Raw genomic sequence first — 21,276 nt, 5'->3', positions numbered from 1 at the left:
CCCAGTGAGGGGTCTCCACCACCTCCACCACACTCCACCACCTGCACCTCACCACCAGTCGGGCTAGCTCAGCTGGATCCCAATCGAGTATTACTACTCTTGCTTCCCCGCATTTGGCATTTTTTCATCTTTCCCTCCGAATTGCCCTATCGACAGTCCCTCCGCATTCTCTCAGCGATCCCTCCGCGATACCTTCACCTTTGCTTTGGATGTTTATACTGTGGAGACACCGGGCACAACCGTAACAGCCGCATTGAGAAAGGGAAATTTCTCCATGTCAACGTCGAGCCCCAGGTAAGGGACATGCCCAACCATACGTCATGCTCCACTGTATAGCCTGAAGCTGATCGAGGTGTGGTCCTAGGCTGTCTGCCAGTAAGCAGAGTAACGATGGTCAGCTCTCCTCCAGATTCTAAAGATACCGTCTCGTGACGAACACGTGGCTTTAAAGTCACATGACCTCGAATGAGAATCGACGACGAGTGTGCTGACAGATGCTTTCAGGCAAAGAGAATACTGATGGGGCAACGAAATCGACGTTTGGAAAGCTGAAATTCCGGCATGGGAGTTCAGCCAGATACGATACCGACTTCGCGAAAGACCAAACATGGGTGCGGGTCTCAGGCAAATGTATGAGAGTACTCCTCACGCAGCAATTCAAATGCAGGCCTCGCACTAACACTTAATCGTACAGTGTGCTCCGAGTTCGTTGACGAGCTTCCAGAGCTAGAAGATCTATATTCTATTGTGCCAAAACCAAAGACGCCCATTGCCACGTCAACCGCGACACCTCCAGCCGCCCAATCATCTCCAACAGGCTCGGCAACCCCAGTATCAACATCTCTACAAGATTCGTACCTGGCTTCATCATCAGGATGGACTCCCAGATCTCTGTATTCCGGAACGCACGTTACATCTCCCATCAAACGGCGGCGGACAAATGATTCAAGCAGCGACCGCGGATGGTCAATACCAGATCCTGACGCCGACTCTTCTCTTTACCTACCCTCATCCTTTCACGCGAGAACAACCAGTTTTCCAGGATCGCAGTATGGACATGAAAATGCTATTGACTCGCTCCTCCGGGCGGCAGACTTCTCAGAACAAGTGATTGATGAAGAGACAGCATTTGCCTCTCCGCAAAGTCAGGTTCGAGCTCCGCCTCGTGTGCCTTACGATACACCGCGAGCTTGGTCACAGGGAAATACACAAGAAGCATGTTTGATGAGGTATTTCATTGACGAGCTTGCTTGCTGGGTAAACAATCTCGCCGTGCTTCACCACGTGCAAATGCTAATTTATCAAGTTCGATCTCTGTGATATGGAGCGTCACTTTGCGCTCGTGGTCCCGCAAAGAGCCCGAGATTGTCCTGCTCTACTCAACGCAATTTACACCGCATCTGCAAGGCATCTCTGCCGAATCGACCAATACAAGAAACAGAACTCAGTAGAGTATCTCCAGAAATGCCTCGCTGATCTGCATATCGACACCGCGGTGGAGTATCACAGCCGCTGCATCCAGCACCTCGTGTCCGTCTCAGACGATCCGGATGCGGTATACGACGAGAACCTGTTAGCAGCATCCATAATACTACGTTTTTACGAGGAACTAGATGGTGAGTCTACAATATCCCTTTCAATCTGATAGAATTGACGATGTACAGCACCCCTCAACGGCGGAGACTGGGAAACCGCTCTCCAAGGCACCCAAGTCTTCATTGAAGCACAAGCCTCATCAGGAGCCGAAAGCGGCCTCCGCCGTGCCTGTTTCCGTGTAGCATGTCGTCAAGAAGTCTACATGAGTTTCGTCAAACAGAGACCATTTCAATCGCCGCTCAACTGCGACGAGTATCGCTCTCTCGAGCCTGCTGACGACTTCACCTGGGCTCACAGGGTTGTTGTTCATACTGCAGATGTGTTGAGATACTGTTATGGAGAGCCCGATGCGAAGAATGGTGATTATGATGAGCTGGTGGAGTTTCATCGTGGTTGGGATGCGTTGAGACCTAGTTCCTTCGAGCCGATCTTTGAGCAGGCTCCAGATGCTTCGAAGGGCGAGTTGTACCCTGAGATGTGGTATTTGTCGGATTGTCATGGTACGGAACACCAAACTGATGCAAACAATGACTTGCTAATGGTTTGCAGTAACGGCAGTGCAGCATTTCGATCTCTCCAAGATCCTGCTTACAGTCTATGACCCCAGGATTCCCCGCTTAGGTCCCTCTCAACGCATCGCAACCAAGCGAATCGAAGTGAGTCTCAACAACCGAAACAACTTCTTGCGAACAAAAATGCTAACATCCTTACCAGGACGAAGTAAGCATAATAGTCAAGCGCCTCTGCGGCGTAGCTATCTCCAACCGGCGAGCTCCGCCTGCAATGAACGCAGCTTGCATGGCTATTGCTATTTGCGGAGACCAGTTCACGGACCTGAGGGAACAGAGAAGTCTGCTTGATGTTTTGATCTATAGTGATACGAAACATGCGTGGCCGACTAATGAGATTCAGGGTCGGTTGAAGGAGACTTGGGGATGGGCGGCGGAGTCTGACTAAAATCTTCTTGTAAATTTAGTTTTGTACCTCCTATGAACATATCTTTGTATCTATTCTGGAATCAATGTGTGGACTCCGTAAAAATCATTATATCAAGTTTTGACAAATTCTTATACTAAATGTGGACATGTCATTGTATAAACTTGGACAATCATAATATTATCTTTGAAACATCAGATAATGCTTATTCATGTTCATGTCTTCAATTCTTTATATCAAGTTGTCTATTTAAAGATACAATGCCGAAAAATAAAACCCTCAAATCGAAGAGGACATCAAACCCCACACCCCAACTCCATCATCATGAAAGAAGAATCGTGCAATCATTCCTGCTCATCCGGGAACCGCCTCCACACCTTCAAAGGCATCGGCCCAGGCGCCAAATTAAAGCTCTCATACCTATCCGGCACCCACCCCTCATACGGCAACGCAAACTCAAAGCGATGCACCACACTCGCCAACAAAACCGTCTGTTCCAAATACGAGATATTCCTACCAATGCACCCCCTAGCACCCGTGCTAAACGAAATAAACGCAGCCTGCAACTCCTTCGCATCATCCCCCAGCCACCTCTCAGGACGGAACTGCTCCGGCTCAGGGAACACTTTCGGATCCCTGTGCGCAACATACGCAGAGATGGAGACGGACGTCTCACCCGGTATGAAATCCCCCAAGATCGGCGCACCCTCCGGTGGAGTCCTCCGAGGAAGACCGAACGTAGAAGGCGGGTACATACGCAGCGCCTCATCCAAACACGCCCTCAAATACGGCAAATGCCTAACCTTATCATACGGAATGGTAACCTCGGACGGCTCAATCACGGCATCCAGCTCCTCCCTCAACTTCTCCAAACAAGACGGATTAGCCAGCAGCAAGTACATGGCGTTGTTCATCGCAATGGCAGTCGTGTCCGACCCAGCATTCATCATGATGGATATCTCCGCCACGATCTCACCCCACTCCATCCCGTTCGGATTCCCATTCTTATCCTCCATCAGCGCGCTGAAGAAATCATCCAGCTTCTCGCCCGCGCGGTACCGCGCTAACCGCTGCGTCGCTCTGTGCCACACAATATCGTTCCAGCCTTCGTTCAGCTCGAGCATGCGCGCGTAGTCCTTCGACACGAACCTCGAGAGTTTCCACAGAACGGGGAACCACTCATAGCACCACACCAGCCCAGACTGCGCGCGCGCAGTAGCATGCAGACACTCCCGGTAGTTAGCCTTGTAGAGCTTCCCGCCCATAGTCTCAGCCGTGCAGAGGTCGTGGCCCTGGTCGAGGAAGCCGAGGCGTTCCGAGAGCCCTATGTCGGCGATGGCGTCGAGGGTGAAGAAGTTGGCGTAGGCGCGGTAGTCGAAGGTGAGGTCTTGCGGGGTGGGCTTCTCGCCTTTTTTGAGGGGAGAAGTGCACGCTTTGTCGGCGGCGAGGATGAAGCGGTCGGTTTTGTCGGCGACTTTGTGTTCCCAGCCCTCGAGGTTCTTGAGCGCGTAGGCGCTGGAGAGGATCCGCCGTTTGCGTTGGTGGTCGAGCTTATCTCTGGCGTCGGCGAGGTGGTGGTGTGTGCCGGCTAGGGTGTCGTAGAAGACGTCTTTTACGCACTTGGTGTTGTGGCCGTAGATGTCCTGGGGGATTCAGAATCAGTACGTTGTTCTTGTAGAGAGGAGATTTCATAGTGGGAACTTACCTTGATGGCTGAGAGGTCTGAGTAGGAGAGTGAGTTTGGTCCGATTCGGATAACTGGTGCTGTCTGGTGTGCTTTGAGGAGAGCCTCTGATCGAAAGCCCTTGTGAGCTTCATAGCAGAAACTCAGATCTGTGATGCCGGAGAGGAAGTTGAAGTTGGGGTATTTGCGGAGGCCTTTGGGATCGCGGAAGTACTCGACGACTGGCCAGATGATAAAGTACGCAGTGAGGAGGAACGTTGTCGTTCCAAATAGTATGTATCCGTACATCGTGATGTGTGTATGTTCTGATTGTCCACAGAAGAGGAGTGAAGAGGGTAGTTGTGGGTTGAGAGACTCGTGGACAGATGTATGTGTATGCCCTACTTATCCACAGCAGAGGAGTCTTTATCTTTGGTTGAGGATGAGGATGAGAGACCGTGGACGGATGTGGCTTGTGTAAATAGAGAATGGGAATGAAGCGAGATTTAGTGGGAAGTCCGACTTCGAGATAGGAGAAGTGTGTGATTTTTTATCAATTCTCTACGCCTACTGGAAGCACGCAATAAATCCAAAGGAAAAATATGATTTTGCCCCACGTCAGCGTTTGAGGAAGGTACTTCGTTCTCCTTCCCCAGATTGTGCCAGATGCCGTACTGTATCCCCCCCACCTTACATGTGGGGTAAAACTTTGCATATTCTGTTGACGAAACTAGGCAATGACCCTAATCAGGCCTCAGCGCAGTAATTCTTGCAGCTACTACGTGTTTCAATGTAGTCCAGAACGTCAAATGCGAGGCGATTGATCCGGCTTGAAGGTCTTGGTGGTCTGGAGCAGATTAAGCGAGTGCTGTCAGGAAGGGAAATTTACTAGCGCGGTTCAATTATTTCCCTTCATGGATCCGAGAAAGGAAATTCTCAACTGTGTCCCCCACAATTAGATGCGAGCAATTGCCTCGGATCGGAAATGCCCCTCCATGCCACACGATAACGAAGATTCGATACGGAAATCCTGGTTACCCCGGATTTTGACAGCTCGGCAAACGGGAGGAGCGTAACTTGCGCTTCCAAAACCCTTTCGGGCATTATTGATTTTTCGAGAGGAAAGATATGCAATGTGCTTGGCATAGAAGTTTATGTTGAGTTTTCGACTCTTTGGCATATATGAAATGATCGTGTTGTCCTGAGAGCTCCTCCAAGACACTCACGGAACATCATACCTTCTTCACACATCATGGCGACCATGTCCACTTTGCAGCTGCCAGACAGCTACTCTCTTGCGAATGTGAAGAACCTTCTCCAGAATCACCAGGGAGACGATGCCGCATTCGTTACATTCCTTCTCTTCTGCTATCTTTTCTATACCCTCAAAGTACGCGACAAGGCAGACCCATATCACCATCTCTGGTTCGAGAGACCGCAGGCATCAGCTATCAGTGGCCAGAGCGCGGAGACAAGAGATGTTGGACAGAAGCTTGAGCAAACCGTAAGTACATAACCTCTCTGAATAGTCTGAGATTGGTGAACAAGGAATCAGACTAACATTTCAAAAGGGCAAAGACTTTGTGATCTTCTGGGGTTCCCAGTCCGGTACCGCAGAAGGACTCGCAAATCGCCTGGCTCGAGACTGCCGCAAGAAATTTGGCTTGAATGCCTTGGTAGCAGATCTCTCAGATTACGACCCCCAGTCGATCTCCACCATCAGCAAATCAAGCTTTGCAATCTTCGTCATTTCAACATACGGAGAGGGAGATCCCAGCGACAATTCCACACAATTCTTCTCTTGGATCGGTTCGAATAAAGAGACCCAGCTTCCAGATCTCCGTTATGTAGCGTTCGGGCTTGGAAACAGCAAATACAAGTTCTACAATCGCGTTATCGATGTTGTTGTTGAAGGATTGGATAAATTTGGTGCCACGGCATTGATGCCAACTGGAAAGGCAGATGATGCGAATGGAGCCACAGACGAGGACTTCACAGAGTGGAAGGAAAATCTTTTCAAATTGATGGGAGAGAAGCTGGGCTTCGAGGAGCGTCCAGAACAGTATGAGCCTATCTACCGCATTGTTGAAGACACCTCTCTCGATATCATTGATCTCCACCGCGGCGAGCCACTCCAGCCTCGTGGAAAGAAGAACACGGCAGCGACATCATCCATCCATGCTTTGCCGGTCAACTCAGCACATAAGCTTCTCTCAACAGTGGAACGAAACTGTCTCCACATGGAGCTCGATACCAGCGAGTTCCCCGAGCTGAAATACAAGACAGGTGATCATCTGGCTGTGTGGCCTTCCAACCCAACAAGCGAGATGAGCCGTCTCGTCAACATGCTGGGACTGCAGGACCACTTGCAGACACCTCTTCTCATCTCCTCACTTGATCCTTCAGTCCAGGTCAGACATCCATCACCTACAACCTGGCACTCTCTCTTCCAACACTACCTCGAGATCTGCGCGCCTGTTCCCAGAGAGACTGTCCTTTCCCTGGCACAATTCGCACCTTCTCCCTCCGCCAAGAACCAGCTTGAGAAAATTGGTAGCGACAAAGATGTATACCACACATATTGCTCGCAGAACCACACTACACTCGACAGACTTCTCGAGAACGTCTCCTCACCAGGAGACTCGTGGTCCAACCTCCCCCTATCCTTCATCCTCGAAGCACTCCCACCCCTCTCCCCACGCTACTACTCCATCTCCTCATCCTCCGTCGTCTCCCCCAAACAAATCTCCATCACCGTAGCCACAACCTCCGAGCCCGCCTCCTCCACCTCCGTCCCCATCCCAGGCCTCACAACCGGCTACCTCGGCGCCATCGAATCCAGAGGAAGCAGCCCAGCCTCTGGTAGCGACTTCAACCTCTCCGGCCCAAACTCAGTCCTAGACCAAGGCAACAAACTCTTCGCCCACGTCCGCAAATCTAAATTCCGCCTCCCAGCACAAGCCAAGACACCCATAATCATGATCGCATCCGGCAGCGGCATCGCCCCCTTCCGCGGCTTCCTCGCCGAGCGCGCACGCATCTCCAGTATCGGTCGTGAAGCCGGCTCCTCAATCCTCTTCTTCGGCTGCCGTGCTCCAGAAGACCTTTTGTATGGCGATGAACTCAAATCCTTACAGAGCAGTAACGAGAATGTAGATCTCGTGACTGCGTTCTCACGCACGGAGAAGAGTACCCGTGGTGGAAAGATGTATGTCCAGGATCGGGTTGAGGAGCGCGCCGCGGATGTGGTGCGGTTGCTGATGGAGGAGAATGCGTATTTTTATATCTGCGGCAGTGCGAGTATGGCACGGGATGTGGCGAAGAGGTTGGGTGAGTGTTTGAGGGAGAGGTTGGGGTGGGATGAGGATCGGTTGAGGGAGTGGACGGAGGGGATGAGGAGGGGGAAGAGGTGGCAGGAGGATGTTTGGGGTTAAGACTAATTTGTTATGTGCTCGTTACCTATGTATAAGAAATATGATATATGAATAGATCCATCATGAGATTCCGCAATCTTCGCAACGTCTTTCGGACTAGCCTCTATCGTTTCCCGATGATATCCCCATTGTTGTCTATTGTTGTCATCAGACTAGGCGAGCCACTAGCGCCTTTACGCGTTGTCACGCCTCGTTATCTCCATGTTTACAATCTTATCTTATTTCTCACAACACCAGGGAACACAGACCTAGTTTGCTGTATAATAACCACCAACATGGTCAGCGCAAGATGGCTGGCGATCTTTGATCGCGCGATTCGAAAACCCCGACCCATCACTAACAGACAAATCCTCCAATCTTGGGTAAATATCTACACCAACCAACTTCGGGTACGACCTCGAGATACACACGAGCAATGCCAAGCAGCGGCAGAGGTGAGATGGTGGAATTTTCTGTGTAAGTTACAGTATTCCCACTATCACATCCCCAATCTGACAGATCTACCTCTCAGTTAATGATCGTGAATGCCCTGAATCACCAGCCGAAATCTACATGTTGGAAGTTGCCAATGAATTCTACTTCGACAACCTCCCTGGAGACGCTCGCCAATGGCGCAATATCGTCAGGAAGGCGGTTCAATCTGGTCATAAGATTGCGTCTCTGTGTCAATCATGGATCGATGTTCGTGTCGAGCTGGCGGCCAATCATTACCTCGTTCACAGACAACAGACTGATATGTTCGCATACGCCGCAGAGGTGAAGTGGTTCAAACGTCTTTGTGAGCTCAACTCCAACAATATATTTGTGCCAGCCTGCTGATAAATTACAGTTCCTAATGAAGCATTCATGGGCAGGCCTCCTCAGGAATGGCTCGAATATGAGTTCGCTAGAGAATCTGCGGATCACAAGCACAGATATGAAGAGCAGAAGATTCTAGGTGCAAGACACGTACGGCTTTGGCTTGGGATTCTACCCGTCGGTGCGAGTCTCACAGTCAATCCATCGCCAAATGTTGGTCCTCAGCGCGACATGTCTCGTCTTCAGGCAGACGCGTCAAGCTCTATCAAGTCTTCCGTCACAATGCAAGCTGAGCCCCAGCGCCGAGGTGTTCAGACTAAACCCAATCGCAAATCTACTAAAAGCACTCCCGCACCACCTCCACGTACGGAATCCCGCAAAGGCAAGCCGAATGGTCCAATTCAGAGTACGAAGGAACCTCGAAAGCCGTCTCAACACCCAGGACGTGAAACGAAACGTCGCCCTACAGCACCTTGGGAAGAGCAAGGTATCTCCGCAGATGAATGGTCGACTTCGTTCCTGGATTCTATCGTATCACAGTACCAGAATTCCGCAAATGAGCAAGTTCGTCAAACTCCTGCCTGCAAGCGTTCTGCTTCAAGATTCACTGAAATGCCAGCCGAGAATTCTGCAGAGGGTGACTCTCGGAAGCGCGTTCGAGTTGAGTGACCTCAAATTTGATGGAGGGTGTTGGAGTATTGTTTTAGTGTAGAGTATAGAGTTTTGAAGGATTATGTTGGTTGGAAATTGAGGTGGAGACGAGATGTATGGGTCGATTGCCAGTACGACCGTGGATCTTTTTATATGGTTGAGCAAAGCGGAGAAGTGCTGCACATGGAAGTAGACATGCATGACTTGGGCAAATCAGGCACTGTGGCGTCATACAGGCAGCATGAAAAGTCTGTAGTGCTACTATGACCGTAATTTTTAGTAAACAATGTCATGACTCTGATGATGGTGAATTGCCGCCCCTTCACCACCGCCGTCTGGGTGAAATTGTGGAGGTGCGATTGGTCATGACTTCTCCTAAAGAGCAACGGTTTGTAAGAACTTATACCCTGTAGCAATGTCTTCAAGCATTTAAATGCAACACAGGTCCATTTCAAACTCAACGCGATATCACAGACCAGTTGGCGATTCATTGCTGACTAATCCTCGCTTATCAAACAACATTGAGCACCTTGTCGTCTTCCACACATACAAGACCCTCAATTTAGCTTAGTGAATGACATAAAAGTATTTAATGTTGTATCATGATGCTTTAATGCGCTTAGACAAAGGTTCGGTCCTTGCTGTGAGACTTGCGTCTTGGCCACTCTGATTTTAAGCCTACACTCGTTTGCTTACATCAGTGAATCCAACGATACGACACTATTGATGCGCCTCACGCATTCAGGCAGCAAGTCGCTTCGAGGTCGCGGAATATCTAGCTCGAGCTAGTGTATACACACTTGTATCCTTAACCTCGACTCTTGAAGCCCTTTTCCCATTACACCTACCTCGAGAAACAACTTGGCCACCATTGACGATCTACCCTGCACAAGAAAGAAACTGCCAAAAAGCCAGCCCCTCACGATCAAAGATTCAGTATCATCTTCAAGGTTGCACAACAAAATGAAAGCTTCACTGATCAAGAGCTCTTGGCTTTGTTCGAGTCGGCTCTAGAGCGGGTCATGAAAGAGGAGCCAGAGCTTTCAGAAGATGAGGCGATTACCAAAGCTTTACGAGCTTGGTTTTATCGCGTTAGTATGTGATGGTCTTCCTACCAATTGCCATTATTCTTACTGACCATGAAATAGTGCCAGAAAAGGATATGCCAGAGTTCCTGGCTGAGGGATTCCGCCAGAAGCGACTACCTAGGCTTGGGGATGCTGTCGTCATCCCGTCACAGGCCAAGGGCACTTTTTGGTAAGTATCACCAATATTCACACATGACTTTCCATCTGGTCTTGAGATCTGACGGCACTTCATGCTCTGGAAAGACTAGTACTGATTTGGTTTTACACAGGTGGAATCGCGAGACCAAGAAAGTCCAATGGGTGTGGTGGGATCCAGATCCAAGCAAAGCTGGACAGGTTCTTCACACTGAGCCACAAGCTACGACTAGTCAATTGCCAGAGGAACAAACACAAATAAGCAGGACAGGGCAGCGTTCTCCAAGTGACGCTGTCAAGACAGAATCTAGGAACCATGAGGACACAATGGGGGCTGCAGGTTTCTCGGGAATACACCAGGCCAGACTGGACAGATCCAGGCTCGGCTCCGCTCCACCTGACAGTGGTGAAAGAAATCAAGAGTTCCAAACAGGAAGAAAGAATCTGCCCGATCGTCGAGTCTCGCCTACACCGGAACGGCCAAGCCACTTCAGTCCACAGGACCTCAATCACAGATCTTCTTCTTCTTATCTGACAACAACTCGCTCACATCGAGGCCCCACTTCCGACACCAACAAACACCCTAAACACGACGACAGAAGAAAAGATGTGGCCAAGATGGCAGACAGAGCACCTTCTTTAGCACGCGAGCGCTCCTCTGGCGCAGAGAGCGACGATCCCCGCAGATCCTCTGCCATTCATTCACCTTAAAGATCAGCAACTCCAGGCGATCCCACAACCGATAATTCCATCATCCACACCGACCAATACAACGAGTACTACGCCATCCAACCCTTCATCACCATAAAAGCCGAGAAAGAAGGATGGACCACGGCAGAAATCCAAGATCGCTGGTTCCGCTGCTCGGCGCACTGCCGCAGAGAGTTTGGACACATGGGTCGCGCTTATGTTCAATTCAAGATTGAGTACAATATCTGGATCACGCTGTGTGAGTAGACACTTCCCTTTCATTGTTTGGATCTCTCTATCTGACCGAGAAATAGTCCCCGATGAGCTGTTCCCGGGCAAGGATCCACTTACTGGACAATTTACCTCCCTCACTGGACGAGAGATTTTGACTAGACATGAGAGTCAACAGGAGAATGCTTCGAGCTCGTCCCGATCTCGCTCCCCTTCTTCTGAGCCACCTCGTCGGCAAGCAAGAACTCGTGCCATGACCAATGTCCACGACAATGGCAGCCGCAACGGCAACGCCACAAATGGAGTTCGCCCTGATGGCAACCGCTAGACTATTCTGGTGGCGCAATTCCTACTTCTCTTACAACGTTTTAGTACAAGAACTGTCAGAGGGGATTGGACTTGGCGTCATTGGACATTGGGATTGAGTTTTGGATGGCTAATATCCGGAAACTGGCGTTTTTCGAGGTCATAATTGGTAAGAGCTTTTTCATGCATTATTTGGAGAAGTTTGGGGCTCTTGGAATTACGAATTGCAAGGCTTTCATATTAAGCACTTCTGGAGACAAATACAAAATAAGGCTCGCACTCACATTGGGATTCCCTAACGTGAAATATATGCAGATTAAGTAACATCACGTTTGTTTGTATTGTTTCAGTCTCATGCAAGGTGAACTCTTTAGGCAAGAAAAGAGGAATACCTACAGCCGTTGCGTAGGCCGAACGATACCCACGTGACCCACCCGCCATAATCCACAGCAAGAACACTGAAAGAACACCAACTTGGAAAAAATGCTCAAATAAAATGAAAATGGTCAAGCTTCTCACTTGTTATCAATTCCTCAAAAGACGTCAGCTTAAAGTCGCGCTAAGCACAACGCCAGCGCCATGTGGCCTCTCTCGCTTAATTTGATCGTTGACCTTGAAGCCGCCCGCCCCATTGTTGACTTTCACTTTTCCACAACAAGCCACGTTCGCGATCTTCACTGGAGATCGAATTCTCCACAACACTCAATCCTTCCCTCATCGCTGCATGCTTGAGATCGTTTCTCTCACTGGATACTGTATGGAAGACGAGATGCTCGCAACCATGACTGGGTTCGCAGTGAGAGCAGATGAGGAGCGCGAAGTTCAGACGAAGACCGCTGAGGTTGATCTGTTCTTCGAACGAGACCTACAGGAGATGTCAGCATACTTCAAGTCTGTATGTTGATCACTAAGATCTTCTCACCTTCTGTGATACTGACAGCTTTAAGGATTGGTTCGAGTCGACCTCCACGTCTGGTTCAATTGACGGTTTCTCAGTCGAGAGCAATGGTGAAGAGTCTCCAACAGTACCTCTGTAAGTTCAATGCTTATTTGTGTTGTGGTTATGCATTGATGGGTCAAGGCCAAGACAGCTCGCCGCCCAGATCGCTGAGATTGTCGAGATGGGGTTTGGAGCCAGAATATGATCTGGATGGATACCAGCACGAAACAGAAACGTCAGTCCTCAGCAATCTGCTTCTAGACACCAGAACATCAATTTTCAAGAGATTTAAAGGCTTGTTGCGATGAAGCATGGGCTAACAACTTTATCTCTAGATCGGCGTGCTCTGAACTCACTCTCAACAACCTGGCTCGCGTGCCTGCCGACAGTATCTTCGATGAAAATGGTTTCCTGCGGTATTAAAATACATATCTACCTAGGGATGATTGACCAGATGCTAACTTGTTCTCTGCAGTTCCGATACATCCTCCGCGATGTCACATTTCGATTTAATCAGCTCCGCCTCTACATCACCGGTACCACGACGAACCCGTTACATCCGACGTGAGAACCCGACTGGGCACAGAAAGTATCAAGCTTGGGTTAAGGATTCTACCATTCTTCGGGATGTGAACAGTGAGCAGACCGAACATTCGAAGGAGCGTACCGAGATGAACAGGATCGGAGAATACAATACGATTATTGGTGAAGGAAAAAGTAGCAACGTTACCGATAGTGGCGCTACTTCAGCCAAGCTGCCAGCCAAGTTTAGGCGTGGGCGAAGAAGAAAGACGGTTTATAAAGGGCCGATATGCTACAGATGTAGTAGAAAACATCACATCAGAGACTGTGGCGTTCGAAAGTTGAAGGGAAAGAGAAACAAGAAGGGCTGGAACAGCTAATAATGGGTATTTTCAGTCTTGTAGGTATACTTGTTCGGAAAATGTGGTAATTTGTATGGTGCGAAAATGTATGAGGTTACTATACAGGATTCTGCTGGTGCAGATTATCTTGGTATTGGGAGTGCGTTGGTGCATCGATTGATTATGGGCTGGAGGGTTTCAAACTGTACTTTGCCTGTGGTCAACCTTTGATGGAAAACAGATATACAGTCTAGAGGAATGAACAATAATACAATGACGGAAGTTTCGCAAAATCTAGCTTGACAATATGATCTTAACCTTGATTTTAATTTGTGATAACGACCAATAAGGAAAGAGCTCAGCTGACGTGACAGCTCTGTGGCATGGAAGTGGCGATATCGAAATCAAACCCCAGGAAAGGAAGGAACTTGGGTCAACCCTACACAACCTGGGTCAATCAGCCATCTTCATGTATCAAGGATACAAGCATATATTATGGCGAACCATATCAATATACCTCCTGCAACTCCGGAATACGTCCCTGTTGAGTGGCTTTTAGAAGTCCACATGCACGCTGATCGCCGACGTAATCATCCACAAATACACCTTGTCCCTCGCTTGACCGCTTCCGCAAAAATGCCTCTCATTAAACCGAAAATGCAGCGCTTACATAAAGCTCTCAGGAATGGCAATATGCGAGGTCTTGCCGACGAGATATACAAGATGAATGCAGAAAGGCTCAGATACTACCGAAATGTAGGAAATCGCAATGAGGATCCCCATTGGCCCAGTGAGTGATCATCTATAGTTCGGTGAAACAAACTTATGTTGCTCTCAGATATCATGGCTAGCTTGGAGCGACTGGAAAAGGATAGGACAACCTCTCGGATTGTGCACCAGTTACTGCTCTCCGTGCCTTCCTCGATCATTCACACCCTCATCACCAATGAAGTAGGACATCAGTATAACACTAATGACATGTTCAGAAGAATGTTTGTACCGTCAGATGGTTCTCCAGGTGCTTACGTTGTTACTTTCGCGAGGATTGGCCGTGATCTTAGCATCAGTGATGGCGTCCTGAAAGCAGATCTCAAGCGGATACGTGACAGAATAAACCGGTATTACACTACAAATAGACTCAAATCAGGGGACTAATGGAAAAGATAGATACTTCAAATACCAAGGAATTGTTGTCCCGGAAGATGACCAACATCCAGAACACGACAAGATTCTGCAAGGTGCTGAGTTAGCTACAGATGTCGAGCGGCAATTTTATCGTCACGAAGAAGACAGGGCGGATATACTAAGTGATATGAAAGAAGGCTTTCGAAGTCTAGCTTCCTATAGTAGTTTCCAGCTTCTCAGGGATCTAAACGACTACGTTGAATTTGACGATAGACAAGCCATGAACATCTCCTCATCCCAAGCACCCATTTTTGTTGGTAGCAGTTCATCAATGAGCAGCGCGAGAAGAATTCCAAGGGATGGCGAAATACTTGGAACTGAGTCGAAGTCATTTTCACTCATGTTCGGATGCTTGAGGTGCGTTTCAACCAAGATCAAGGCTATGCAACTACCTATTTTCAATGTTCGGAATGAGAACGAGCTTCTTATTGCAGAGGACACGCTGGGTTGGCTTACAGGAGCCTACGGAAGCCTTACGCCTTCAGTTCCCCAGCATCTCTTTTTCTCAGGTTCATCTCAAGCACCAATGTCTCACTACGAATGGCGGCAAATAATGGGTGCCTGCCCCCAAGTCATGGATAATCTCGACCAGGACCGTCTATTATGGAGAATATCTGTTGCAACAGAGAGCTATCTCCAATTGGTGAAGGAATCAAGGGACGAGGCTGATGCTCGAATGATAAAGCATTGCAAGGACTACTTGAAGGCTAAGGACAATCAATTTCTGTACTCTCAAATGAAAGAAGCTATAGATGAGTCACGCTCGGCTTTGGAATTTCGAACAAGTTCCTTAAACGCGGCAGCTTTGGAAACAGTGTTCTCTAGAAAAAGGATGGAAGCATATAAGTGGCTGAATCTTTGCATAGGCATTCGGGGCTCGGCAGAAGCCATTCTCAATTATTTCGAGATGGAAAAGACTTTAGCTGGTGAAGAATGAAGTTTCCTTGCTTTCGTCTTGCGGCGCCGGTCCAAGAAGTGGAGCGTTTATCAAACATCAAGAAAACACTGATACGCCTCTGAAGAGAAATGATGAGACCACTTCAAGGGCACTCTAAGTATATGGAGAGCTGTTGGTTCGTTTAGAGCAAAAACCTAATTGGGTTGCAACGTTTAGGTAGCATACAAACACACTCCTTATTAGAATTAGCGCTTATCAGCATTCATAAAGAGACTGTATCTCAAAGCCGACTTGAGTTCATTTGAAGATAGATCCAGAATGACACCCAATACCAACAAAACACGGTAGTAGAGCATGAAGGATGGATGGACATAAAACTTCTCCGAGCGGGCATTGAGCGATTATTTATCAACCACAGTCGTTTCATTCTACCAACCAGCTGCGGAGCGACCAGTGACGAAACATCTTCGGATGCTGATGAAAGCCGATTTAGAAAAAACTTTTCTCGTGCTGATCACTCAGCCCGCTCGAGTTACATCAAACGTCACCTACCACAAATCACACAGGAATCATGGTCAGCCACAGAGTATGAGAGGTTCTCAGTCCAAGACTTTTGCGAGCGAAGGGACTCTTGCTTGTAAGGCCTGTGGATTACCAATGGATGTGCTTCCAGAAAGTATATTCCTGCTGATGGAAGCGAATGTGGCATTGTATGATGCTTGGTTTCTGAGAAGAACCCTTCTGGTTTTGTTTTCCAGTTTCATAACTAGTGTTAACCTTTTCACCTTAGTCTTACTGAAGTCGTTGGAAGAGCGCCTGGGAGCGATAGACAGTTGGAGCCATCTCCCTGACCTGGTCTATGAGGAGAGACCACAGGTGGCTAGTTCTCCTTCACCCGATTATCCAATACGATTAGCTATTCAAATATCTGGACCTGAAAGTAATAGAGTTTTCAAAGATGGAATCCCTCGCAAAGCTGGCTTCGCCTCCACCATGTCAGAAGTTTCGGAGCCTATCGACAGGCTAGAACTACGAAAACGCCAGGCGAATAATGAGCGGCTTCTTGTTGAAAAATCTTTATTGTTGCTAAGCGGGTTGCCGGGTCAAACATCGACCAGTGCTATCGAGCTTTCACGGTTGCTCACGTATTCGGCTTCTCCACGAATACATTTGAAGGGTGTTTTCTGACTTGGCTGAACAATGATATCTTATGTCTTCGCAAACATGTCTTCGCCGCTTAGCACAAAAGTCCACCATGTGGCAGTTGAGTGGAAGTAAACCAACCTAAGTCCAATATGACGTCTTATCTTTAAAAGTATGGTTAGTCAAAAGGTCGGGTGCCCATGACGGCCAGACTTGCAAGAAAAGATCCAAAGTTGCATCATCTGACGACAAGGCTGAGCGAAATATTTTGTGACCAGTGACTGTTAGGAAGCTGAACGTCACATCATTGATACAATGAGCTTCAACTTTCGAGGATATTAGAGCAGTATATTGATTTCACGTCCCTCCAGCGCAGTATCCTTACATTTACAAGCTCACGTGATGGAAGCATGTGAATATGTTGGTACTTTGAGAAACTCATCAGTTTGCAAAAATTATCATCTCTCTTCAACGATTACCCTGCCTGCGCTTCTCAGCTTCTTTCTCGAGCAGCTCCACAACCTCGAAACGGTTGTACTCAGAAGCATAGTCAAGTGGTGTTTTTCCGCCTTTATTAACCGCTTGTATATCAGCTTTCTTTTCAAGGAGTAGCTTCACAACCTCGAGTTTCCCCTCCAAAATAGCGTTATGAAGTGGTGTATTTCCGAACTTATTAACCGCTTGTATATCAGCCCCCTTCTCAAGTAGTAGCTTTACAACGTCGATAGACCCTGCACTAGAAGCCTCGTGAAGTGGTGTGCGTCTGTAATTATTAACCGCTTGTACATCAGCCATTTTCTCAAGTAGTAGCTTTATAACCTCAACACGCCCTGCACTAGAAGCCTCGTGAAGTGGTGTGTCTCCGTTTTTATCAGTCACTTGAATATCAGCGTTATTCTCGAGTAGTAGCTTTACAACCTCAAGTTGCCCTCTCCAAGAAGCCCAGTGAAGTGGCGTCCAATCGCGTTGATCAGCCGTATTGACTAGCTCGACATTGAAGTGAAGGATTTTTCCTGATGATACAGCTGTTTGTTTGTATGTACAGTCATCGACAGATAGATTCAGGTGTGGGGCTGGATGTGCTGAAAGCAATTTCCTTAGTACTTCGGTGAGATTCCAATAGCAAGCTAAGAGTACCAATCTACCTAGATACCCATTATTCGAAGCCTTGAAATTTTTGATAAACCCGCTGCTGAGACTAAGAAATATAGTGCTTTTGTCGAGCCAAGTGACCCAACTCTCAAATGTTGTCGAGCCTAATCCCTGAAGCATCCACGCATCCAGCTCATTGGACACGGCAAGACTTTTCCGGTTCTTTTCAGTCGACTCGCGACAGTGTTCTCCCCAGAAGTCTGAAGCATACCAAAAAAATGCTCTCTTCCGCGCAATTCTTTCAAGAGCGAAGGGAGTCTGAGAAGATATGCATTTTATACACATTAGGGCGACTTGGGCGTGGCATATCGGTTTGCTGTATTGCGACCCAGACCTGCCTTGCAAGTAGTCCTTCACTGACACATGAGCAAACTCCAGCTTTCCACTACTTGCATTCTCAACGACGAAATCTGCAGTGAGTCGACGAAAGCATGTGTCATGAACGTTGTGGGTATCAATCCCGAGAGCAGCTACAGCTTCGATAATCATTGCTATTGACAAGGGCATAAAGCTGCACAATAATATCCTGTAAATGCTGGTCGCATATTTGTATTCGGCTGAGCCTGGTGCGGTGTTGCGTTCGAAGATATCTTTGTAGGCAAGGTTCAAGTCGTTATCGTCTGCGACGGAGCCGGTGTCAAGCTTCTTGAGATGATCTTCAGCAGTTTTTTTGAAGAGAATGTCGGGTTTTCGTTCGAAGAAGAAAGAGAGCTGCAATTGAACCCAGCGGAACCTTGATACAAGTCAGCTTACTAGTAGGCTAAATAGGAATAAAGACTTGTTTACATTCCGCCAGCCCTTTCACAGAGGATTTTGATGAGCTTGTCCTCGAGTTCTGGGTATTTTCTTCCCAGGAGTCTCTCGTCGTCTTCTCTTTCCTTGACCTCAGTGCTGATGTACGTATACATATCGGTTTCGGATACTGATGACCGAAGATCGATTATGGCCATGGGAGTATCGACAAACTTTTCGTGGACACGCACTTCGTATCGACTAGACATAAGCAGCTCAAGTCCGCCAGGAACAACCTTGAAAGCTTTTACCAAAGCAGCTAAGAGTTTCTTGGGCTCGTCACACTCATCGAGGGCGTCGATCATTATTCTGAGCTTGACCCCAGATTTAACGATACTGTGTAACAACCGCTCGCAGTCGTTGGTAAAGGAGAAATCTCGCAATTGCGATGAAGCCCCTCCAGAATTTGTGTAAGCATCCAGAACATCCGGAGAGATCTTGCCTGTCTTGGGGTCGAATGCTGATTGTTGGAGGATTGCTCGAAGAACATCCTGCCACGAGTGTTTGGAGTTTGTAGCTGTACCTCTAGAGCAATAAAAATACGCAAAGCGTGTCCCGGGGTATAAAGAAGCTGTATCTAGATGCCATTGAATTATCCGACATCTAAGGGTGACGATCAGCTTCTTTCATGTTGGCAACAAAAATACTCACAAGAGAGTTGATTTTCCAGTACCAGCTGTTAGAAGTTAGCATCATATCTAACGTGCTGAGATAATACTCACTTGTACCGCGAAGCCAGATGATCTGGCCATCTGATTCTACTTTGGACGTCGAGGCCCAGGTCTTGAATGTCTCATTGTCCAGCAACCATTGCCCGCATGCTCGATATTTCAGGGCGACCCCAGTCCTCTCAAGGGCATCATCATGAGCTTGTTCCGGTCTGAAGTTCCATACCCATTTCTTGACGCTCCCGACTATTTCGTCCTCTAGCTTGCAGCGGTCGAAGTTGCTTTTACAGATATCATGATTCGCGTTTATGTTACTGACAAGCTCTTTCCAGGTGGCGCTTCGTTCCGGTGTCTTGAGTAACTGGGCTATTTTATCGTCAGACTTGCTTGCATACAGCATCGGAGAAATGGCATACCGATACGTCCAGTAGAAATCCAACCAAACAGTTTGGCTTCTAATTTCAGGATCTCAACTTGCAGATTGACCAAGGAAGGCTCCAGATCCCTGAACCTAATTGAGCTAGCATTCTTCGTTTTCCCCAAATACAACAACTCGATGTTGGTCCATTGCCTGAGGTTCGAGATAATTTTCTCCAGTTCTCTTAGCTCTTCCCGAACGAGTGCAGAATCGCCTAAGCACGTCTAGTCATGGAAATAGCTCGACTTAGTTGCAGCCATTGAGGTGTGGGACATAGGTGCTTACCTCCAGTATCAGGCAGAACCCACGCCAAACAACTGGTGCGATTTTGTGGGGATCGATAGTCGCGGCAGCTGATACCATGTCCTTGAATTGGAGAATATACCTGATAGTATTTTCAATCGCTTTGGGCATCTGCTTAACATCCCTCATCTTTGGTAAAACAACGTCCAGTAAATCTGAAGGATCAATGTGATCCTTAATCTCAACTGTGGACTTGATGTCCACCAACTGCTTGAAGATCTCTGGCTGACCCACTTCGAGTCTCTCCATAGCTTGGACCACGCAAAGAGTTCGTTGCTGTAAGACATCGGGAGTAGCTGGGGCTGTCTGTGGCTGCATTGTGGGTATGGATGTACGGGCGGGTTGACTCTCCTGACGAGCTTCGGGACCAGGCTCAGTGAGAGATTCGAGGTCGGGATTAGCGCCAGGCGGGAGCGGCCCGGTGCTTGCGGGACCCATGTGGGCAGGCGGGTGCAAGTTTGGAGCAACATCTGGATGTCGTTCTGGCTCTCTCATACTACTCGGCGCAGCAATGGTCATGTCTATATAGGTGTGTCACAACTTTAGTAGGCCGCACATGCACCGAGATGCGAAGGAAGCTTGCTAACCTGATAAGGGCACGGCAGAAGCAGTCGTGCTGCGGTCTTTGCCAGACCTTGGCGGCAGCTTGCTGCAAGAGTTCCCCATGATTTCTTGGGACGCAGGCTATGGCAAGAATGGATGGGATGGCAACAATTGGAGACAGGTGTATTCTGGAGAAGGTTGTGACAGCTGGCCAGCGAGGTCATCACTTTTGGATGGCAGCGCTAACTTGAGGCTGAGTGATTTGACGTGGTACAAGGCTGCCATTCTCAGCTTCATAGGTAGGTAGGCATTCTTCTATTCAGCCTGTGAGCCAACCAAAGCCTCAGGCGGCGCCATATACAGGTATGACAACTCCTTTCCCGACGGTCTGGCCGGGCGTACTCAAAGCTTTCAGCTCGTCACGTGGGTATACGGGAGGTGAGGCTGGCGGCTGGGTGCATATCTTTAGGCACGCTACCGGGGATTTTGTGTGCGTCATGAATAATTCCGCGAGAATGAGGTGAGATGTATCAGAGGTCAATGTTACTTCTATCGAGCATGTATCATTCAGTAAGGGTGAATCATTCAAGAGTCATTCCTACACTATTCAGGAACCATTTAGTCGCTTAGTCTCGTTTACAAAGGTATAAGAGAGTAAACATGAATGTACTTGAGTGGGGACCTCAGGTATCTTTATTTTTCTAAGTAAGTGCTGAATGCGGGGAGAAGCCGATCTTGTAAGCGACTGTAACACTTATTGAAGTCCCTCGTGCATTTTGCGAAGGTTTCCAGAGGCAAAGTTAGTCGTTATGCGTACCAAAACAAATATGTGCTCACATCCAA

At 48.2% G+C, this 21,276-nt stretch overlaps 9 protein-coding genes across 9 annotated transcripts; 7 read left to right on the top strand and 2 right to left on the bottom strand.

Annotated features, from left to right (window-relative positions):
• The first annotated feature begins 27 nt into the window (after window positions 1-27).
• On the top strand, window positions 28-2,679 carry ONS95_014395 (uncharacterized protein). Its single transcript, XM_058508043.1, has 8 exons — window positions 28-294; window positions 365-393; window positions 505-630; window positions 695-1,257; window positions 1,307-1,616; window positions 1,665-2,096; window positions 2,146-2,252; window positions 2,311-2,679. The coding sequence occupies exons 1-8, from the start codon at window positions 275-277 to the stop codon at window positions 2,551-2,553; spliced, it is 1,830 nt and encodes a 609-aa protein (XP_058355723.1). The 5' UTR covers window positions 28-274; the 3' UTR covers window positions 2,554-2,679.
• A 197-nt stretch (window positions 2,680-2,876) lies between these two features.
• ONS95_014394 (uncharacterized protein) lies at window positions 2,877-4,504 on the bottom strand (the record flags this gene model as incomplete). Its single annotated transcript, XM_058508042.1, has 2 exons — window positions 2,877-4,175; window positions 4,238-4,504. 2 exons carry the CDS (start codon window positions 4,502-4,504, stop codon window positions 2,877-2,879), a joined length of 1,566 nt encoding a protein of 521 aa, XP_058355722.1.
• A 739-nt stretch (window positions 4,505-5,243) lies between these two features.
• Window positions 5,244-7,669, top strand: ONS95_014393 (uncharacterized protein). The gene is made up of 2 exons (XM_058508041.1): window positions 5,244-5,699; window positions 5,767-7,669. The coding sequence occupies exons 1-2, from the start codon at window positions 5,448-5,450 to the stop codon at window positions 7,627-7,629; spliced, it is 2,115 nt and encodes a 704-aa protein (XP_058355721.1). The 5' UTR covers window positions 5,244-5,447; the 3' UTR covers window positions 7,630-7,669.
• A 235-nt stretch (window positions 7,670-7,904) lies between these two features.
• On the top strand, window positions 7,905-9,096 carry ONS95_014392 (uncharacterized protein; the record flags this gene model as incomplete). The annotated part of the gene is made up of 3 exons (XM_058508040.1): window positions 7,905-8,085; window positions 8,141-8,407; window positions 8,459-9,096. 3 exons carry the CDS (start codon window positions 7,905-7,907, stop codon window positions 9,094-9,096), a joined length of 1,086 nt encoding a protein of 361 aa, XP_058355720.1.
• A 1,004-nt stretch (window positions 9,097-10,100) lies between these two features.
• On the top strand, window positions 10,101-11,067 carry ONS95_014391 (uncharacterized protein; the record flags this gene model as incomplete). Its single annotated transcript, XM_058508039.1, has 3 exons — window positions 10,101-10,173; window positions 10,227-10,335; window positions 10,436-11,067. The coding sequence occupies 3 exons, from the start codon at window positions 10,101-10,103 to the stop codon at window positions 11,010-11,012; spliced, it is 759 nt and encodes a 252-aa protein (XP_058355719.1). The 3' UTR covers window positions 11,013-11,067.
• Window positions 11,068-11,195: 128 nt separating this feature from the next.
• ONS95_014390 (uncharacterized protein) lies at window positions 11,196-11,550 on the top strand (the record flags this gene model as incomplete). The annotated part of the gene is made up of 2 exons (XM_058508038.1): window positions 11,196-11,250; window positions 11,306-11,550. The coding sequence occupies 2 exons, from the start codon at window positions 11,196-11,198 to the stop codon at window positions 11,548-11,550; spliced, it is 300 nt and encodes a 99-aa protein (XP_058355718.1).
• A 759-nt stretch (window positions 11,551-12,309) lies between these two features.
• ONS95_014389 (uncharacterized protein) lies at window positions 12,310-13,370 on the top strand (the record flags this gene model as incomplete). The annotated part of the gene is made up of 4 exons (XM_058508037.1): window positions 12,310-12,423; window positions 12,476-12,561; window positions 12,804-12,884; window positions 12,944-13,370. The coding sequence occupies 4 exons, from the start codon at window positions 12,310-12,312 to the stop codon at window positions 13,368-13,370; spliced, it is 708 nt and encodes a 235-aa protein (XP_058355717.1).
• Window positions 13,371-13,967: 597 nt separating this feature from the next.
• On the top strand, window positions 13,968-15,453 carry ONS95_014388 (uncharacterized protein; the record flags this gene model as incomplete). The annotated part of the gene is made up of 3 exons (XM_058508036.1): window positions 13,968-14,121; window positions 14,170-14,449; window positions 14,499-15,453. 3 exons carry the CDS (start codon window positions 13,968-13,970, stop codon window positions 15,451-15,453), a joined length of 1,389 nt encoding a protein of 462 aa, XP_058355716.1.
• Window positions 15,454-17,001: 1,548 nt separating this feature from the next.
• ONS95_014387 (uncharacterized protein) lies at window positions 17,002-21,115 on the bottom strand. Its single transcript, XM_058508035.1, has 7 exons — window positions 20,478-21,115; window positions 19,873-20,411; window positions 19,586-19,811; window positions 19,224-19,535; window positions 19,153-19,177; window positions 18,496-19,104; window positions 17,002-18,442 (listed from the first exon to the last, which is right to left on the bottom strand). The coding sequence occupies exons 1-7, from the start codon at window positions 20,554-20,556 to the stop codon at window positions 17,026-17,028; spliced, it is 3,207 nt and encodes a 1,068-aa protein (XP_058355715.1). The 5' UTR covers window positions 20,557-21,115; the 3' UTR covers window positions 17,002-17,025.
• Between the last annotated feature and the right edge of the window lie 161 nt (window positions 21,116-21,276).

Source organism: Cadophora gregata (genome assembly GCF_030347475.1).
Source record: "Cadophora gregata isolate MNR1 chromosome Unknown scaffold_9, whole genome shotgun sequence".
Taxonomy (NCBI): Eukaryota; Fungi; Ascomycota; class Leotiomycetes; order Helotiales; family Ploettnerulaceae; genus Cadophora; species Cadophora gregata.
This window is presented reverse-complemented; position numbering and strand designations above follow the sequence as displayed.

What these genes read in the sequence shown, in the direction of transcription:
- ONS95_014387 (XM_058508035.1), bottom strand. Translation starts at nt 20,556, where the DNA reads ATGGGGAACTCTTGCAGCAAGCTGCCGCCAAGGTCTGGCAAAGACCGC. An exon ending in GGTTCTGCCTGATACTGGAG is followed by an intron (nt 19,812 to 19,872) that starts GTAAGCACCTAT and finishes TTCCATGACTAG; the next exon opens with ACGTGCTTAGGCGATTCTGC. An exon ending in CATCTGGCTTCGCGGTACAA is followed by an intron (nt 19,178 to 19,223) that starts GTGAGTATTATC and finishes AACTTCTAACAG; the next exon opens with CTGGTACTGGAAAATCAACT.
- ONS95_014393 (XM_058508041.1), top strand. Translation starts at nt 5,448, where the DNA reads ATGGCGACCATGTCCACTTTGCAGCTGCCAGACAGCTACTCTCTTGCG. An exon ending in GACAGAAGCTTGAGCAAACC is followed by an intron (nt 5,700 to 5,766) that starts GTAAGTACATAA and finishes ACATTTCAAAAG; the next exon opens with GGCAAAGACTTTGTGATCTT.
- ONS95_014395 (XM_058508043.1), top strand. Translation starts at nt 275, where the DNA reads ATGTCAACGTCGAGCCCCAG. An exon ending in CAGTAAGCAGAGTAACGATG is followed by an intron (nt 394 to 504) that starts GTCAGCTCTCCT and finishes AGATGCTTTCAG; the next exon opens with GCAAAGAGAATACTGATGGG. An exon ending in GGTGCGGGTCTCAGGCAAAT is followed by an intron (nt 631 to 694) that starts GTATGAGAGTAC and finishes TTAATCGTACAG; the next exon opens with TGTGCTCCGAGTTCGTTGAC.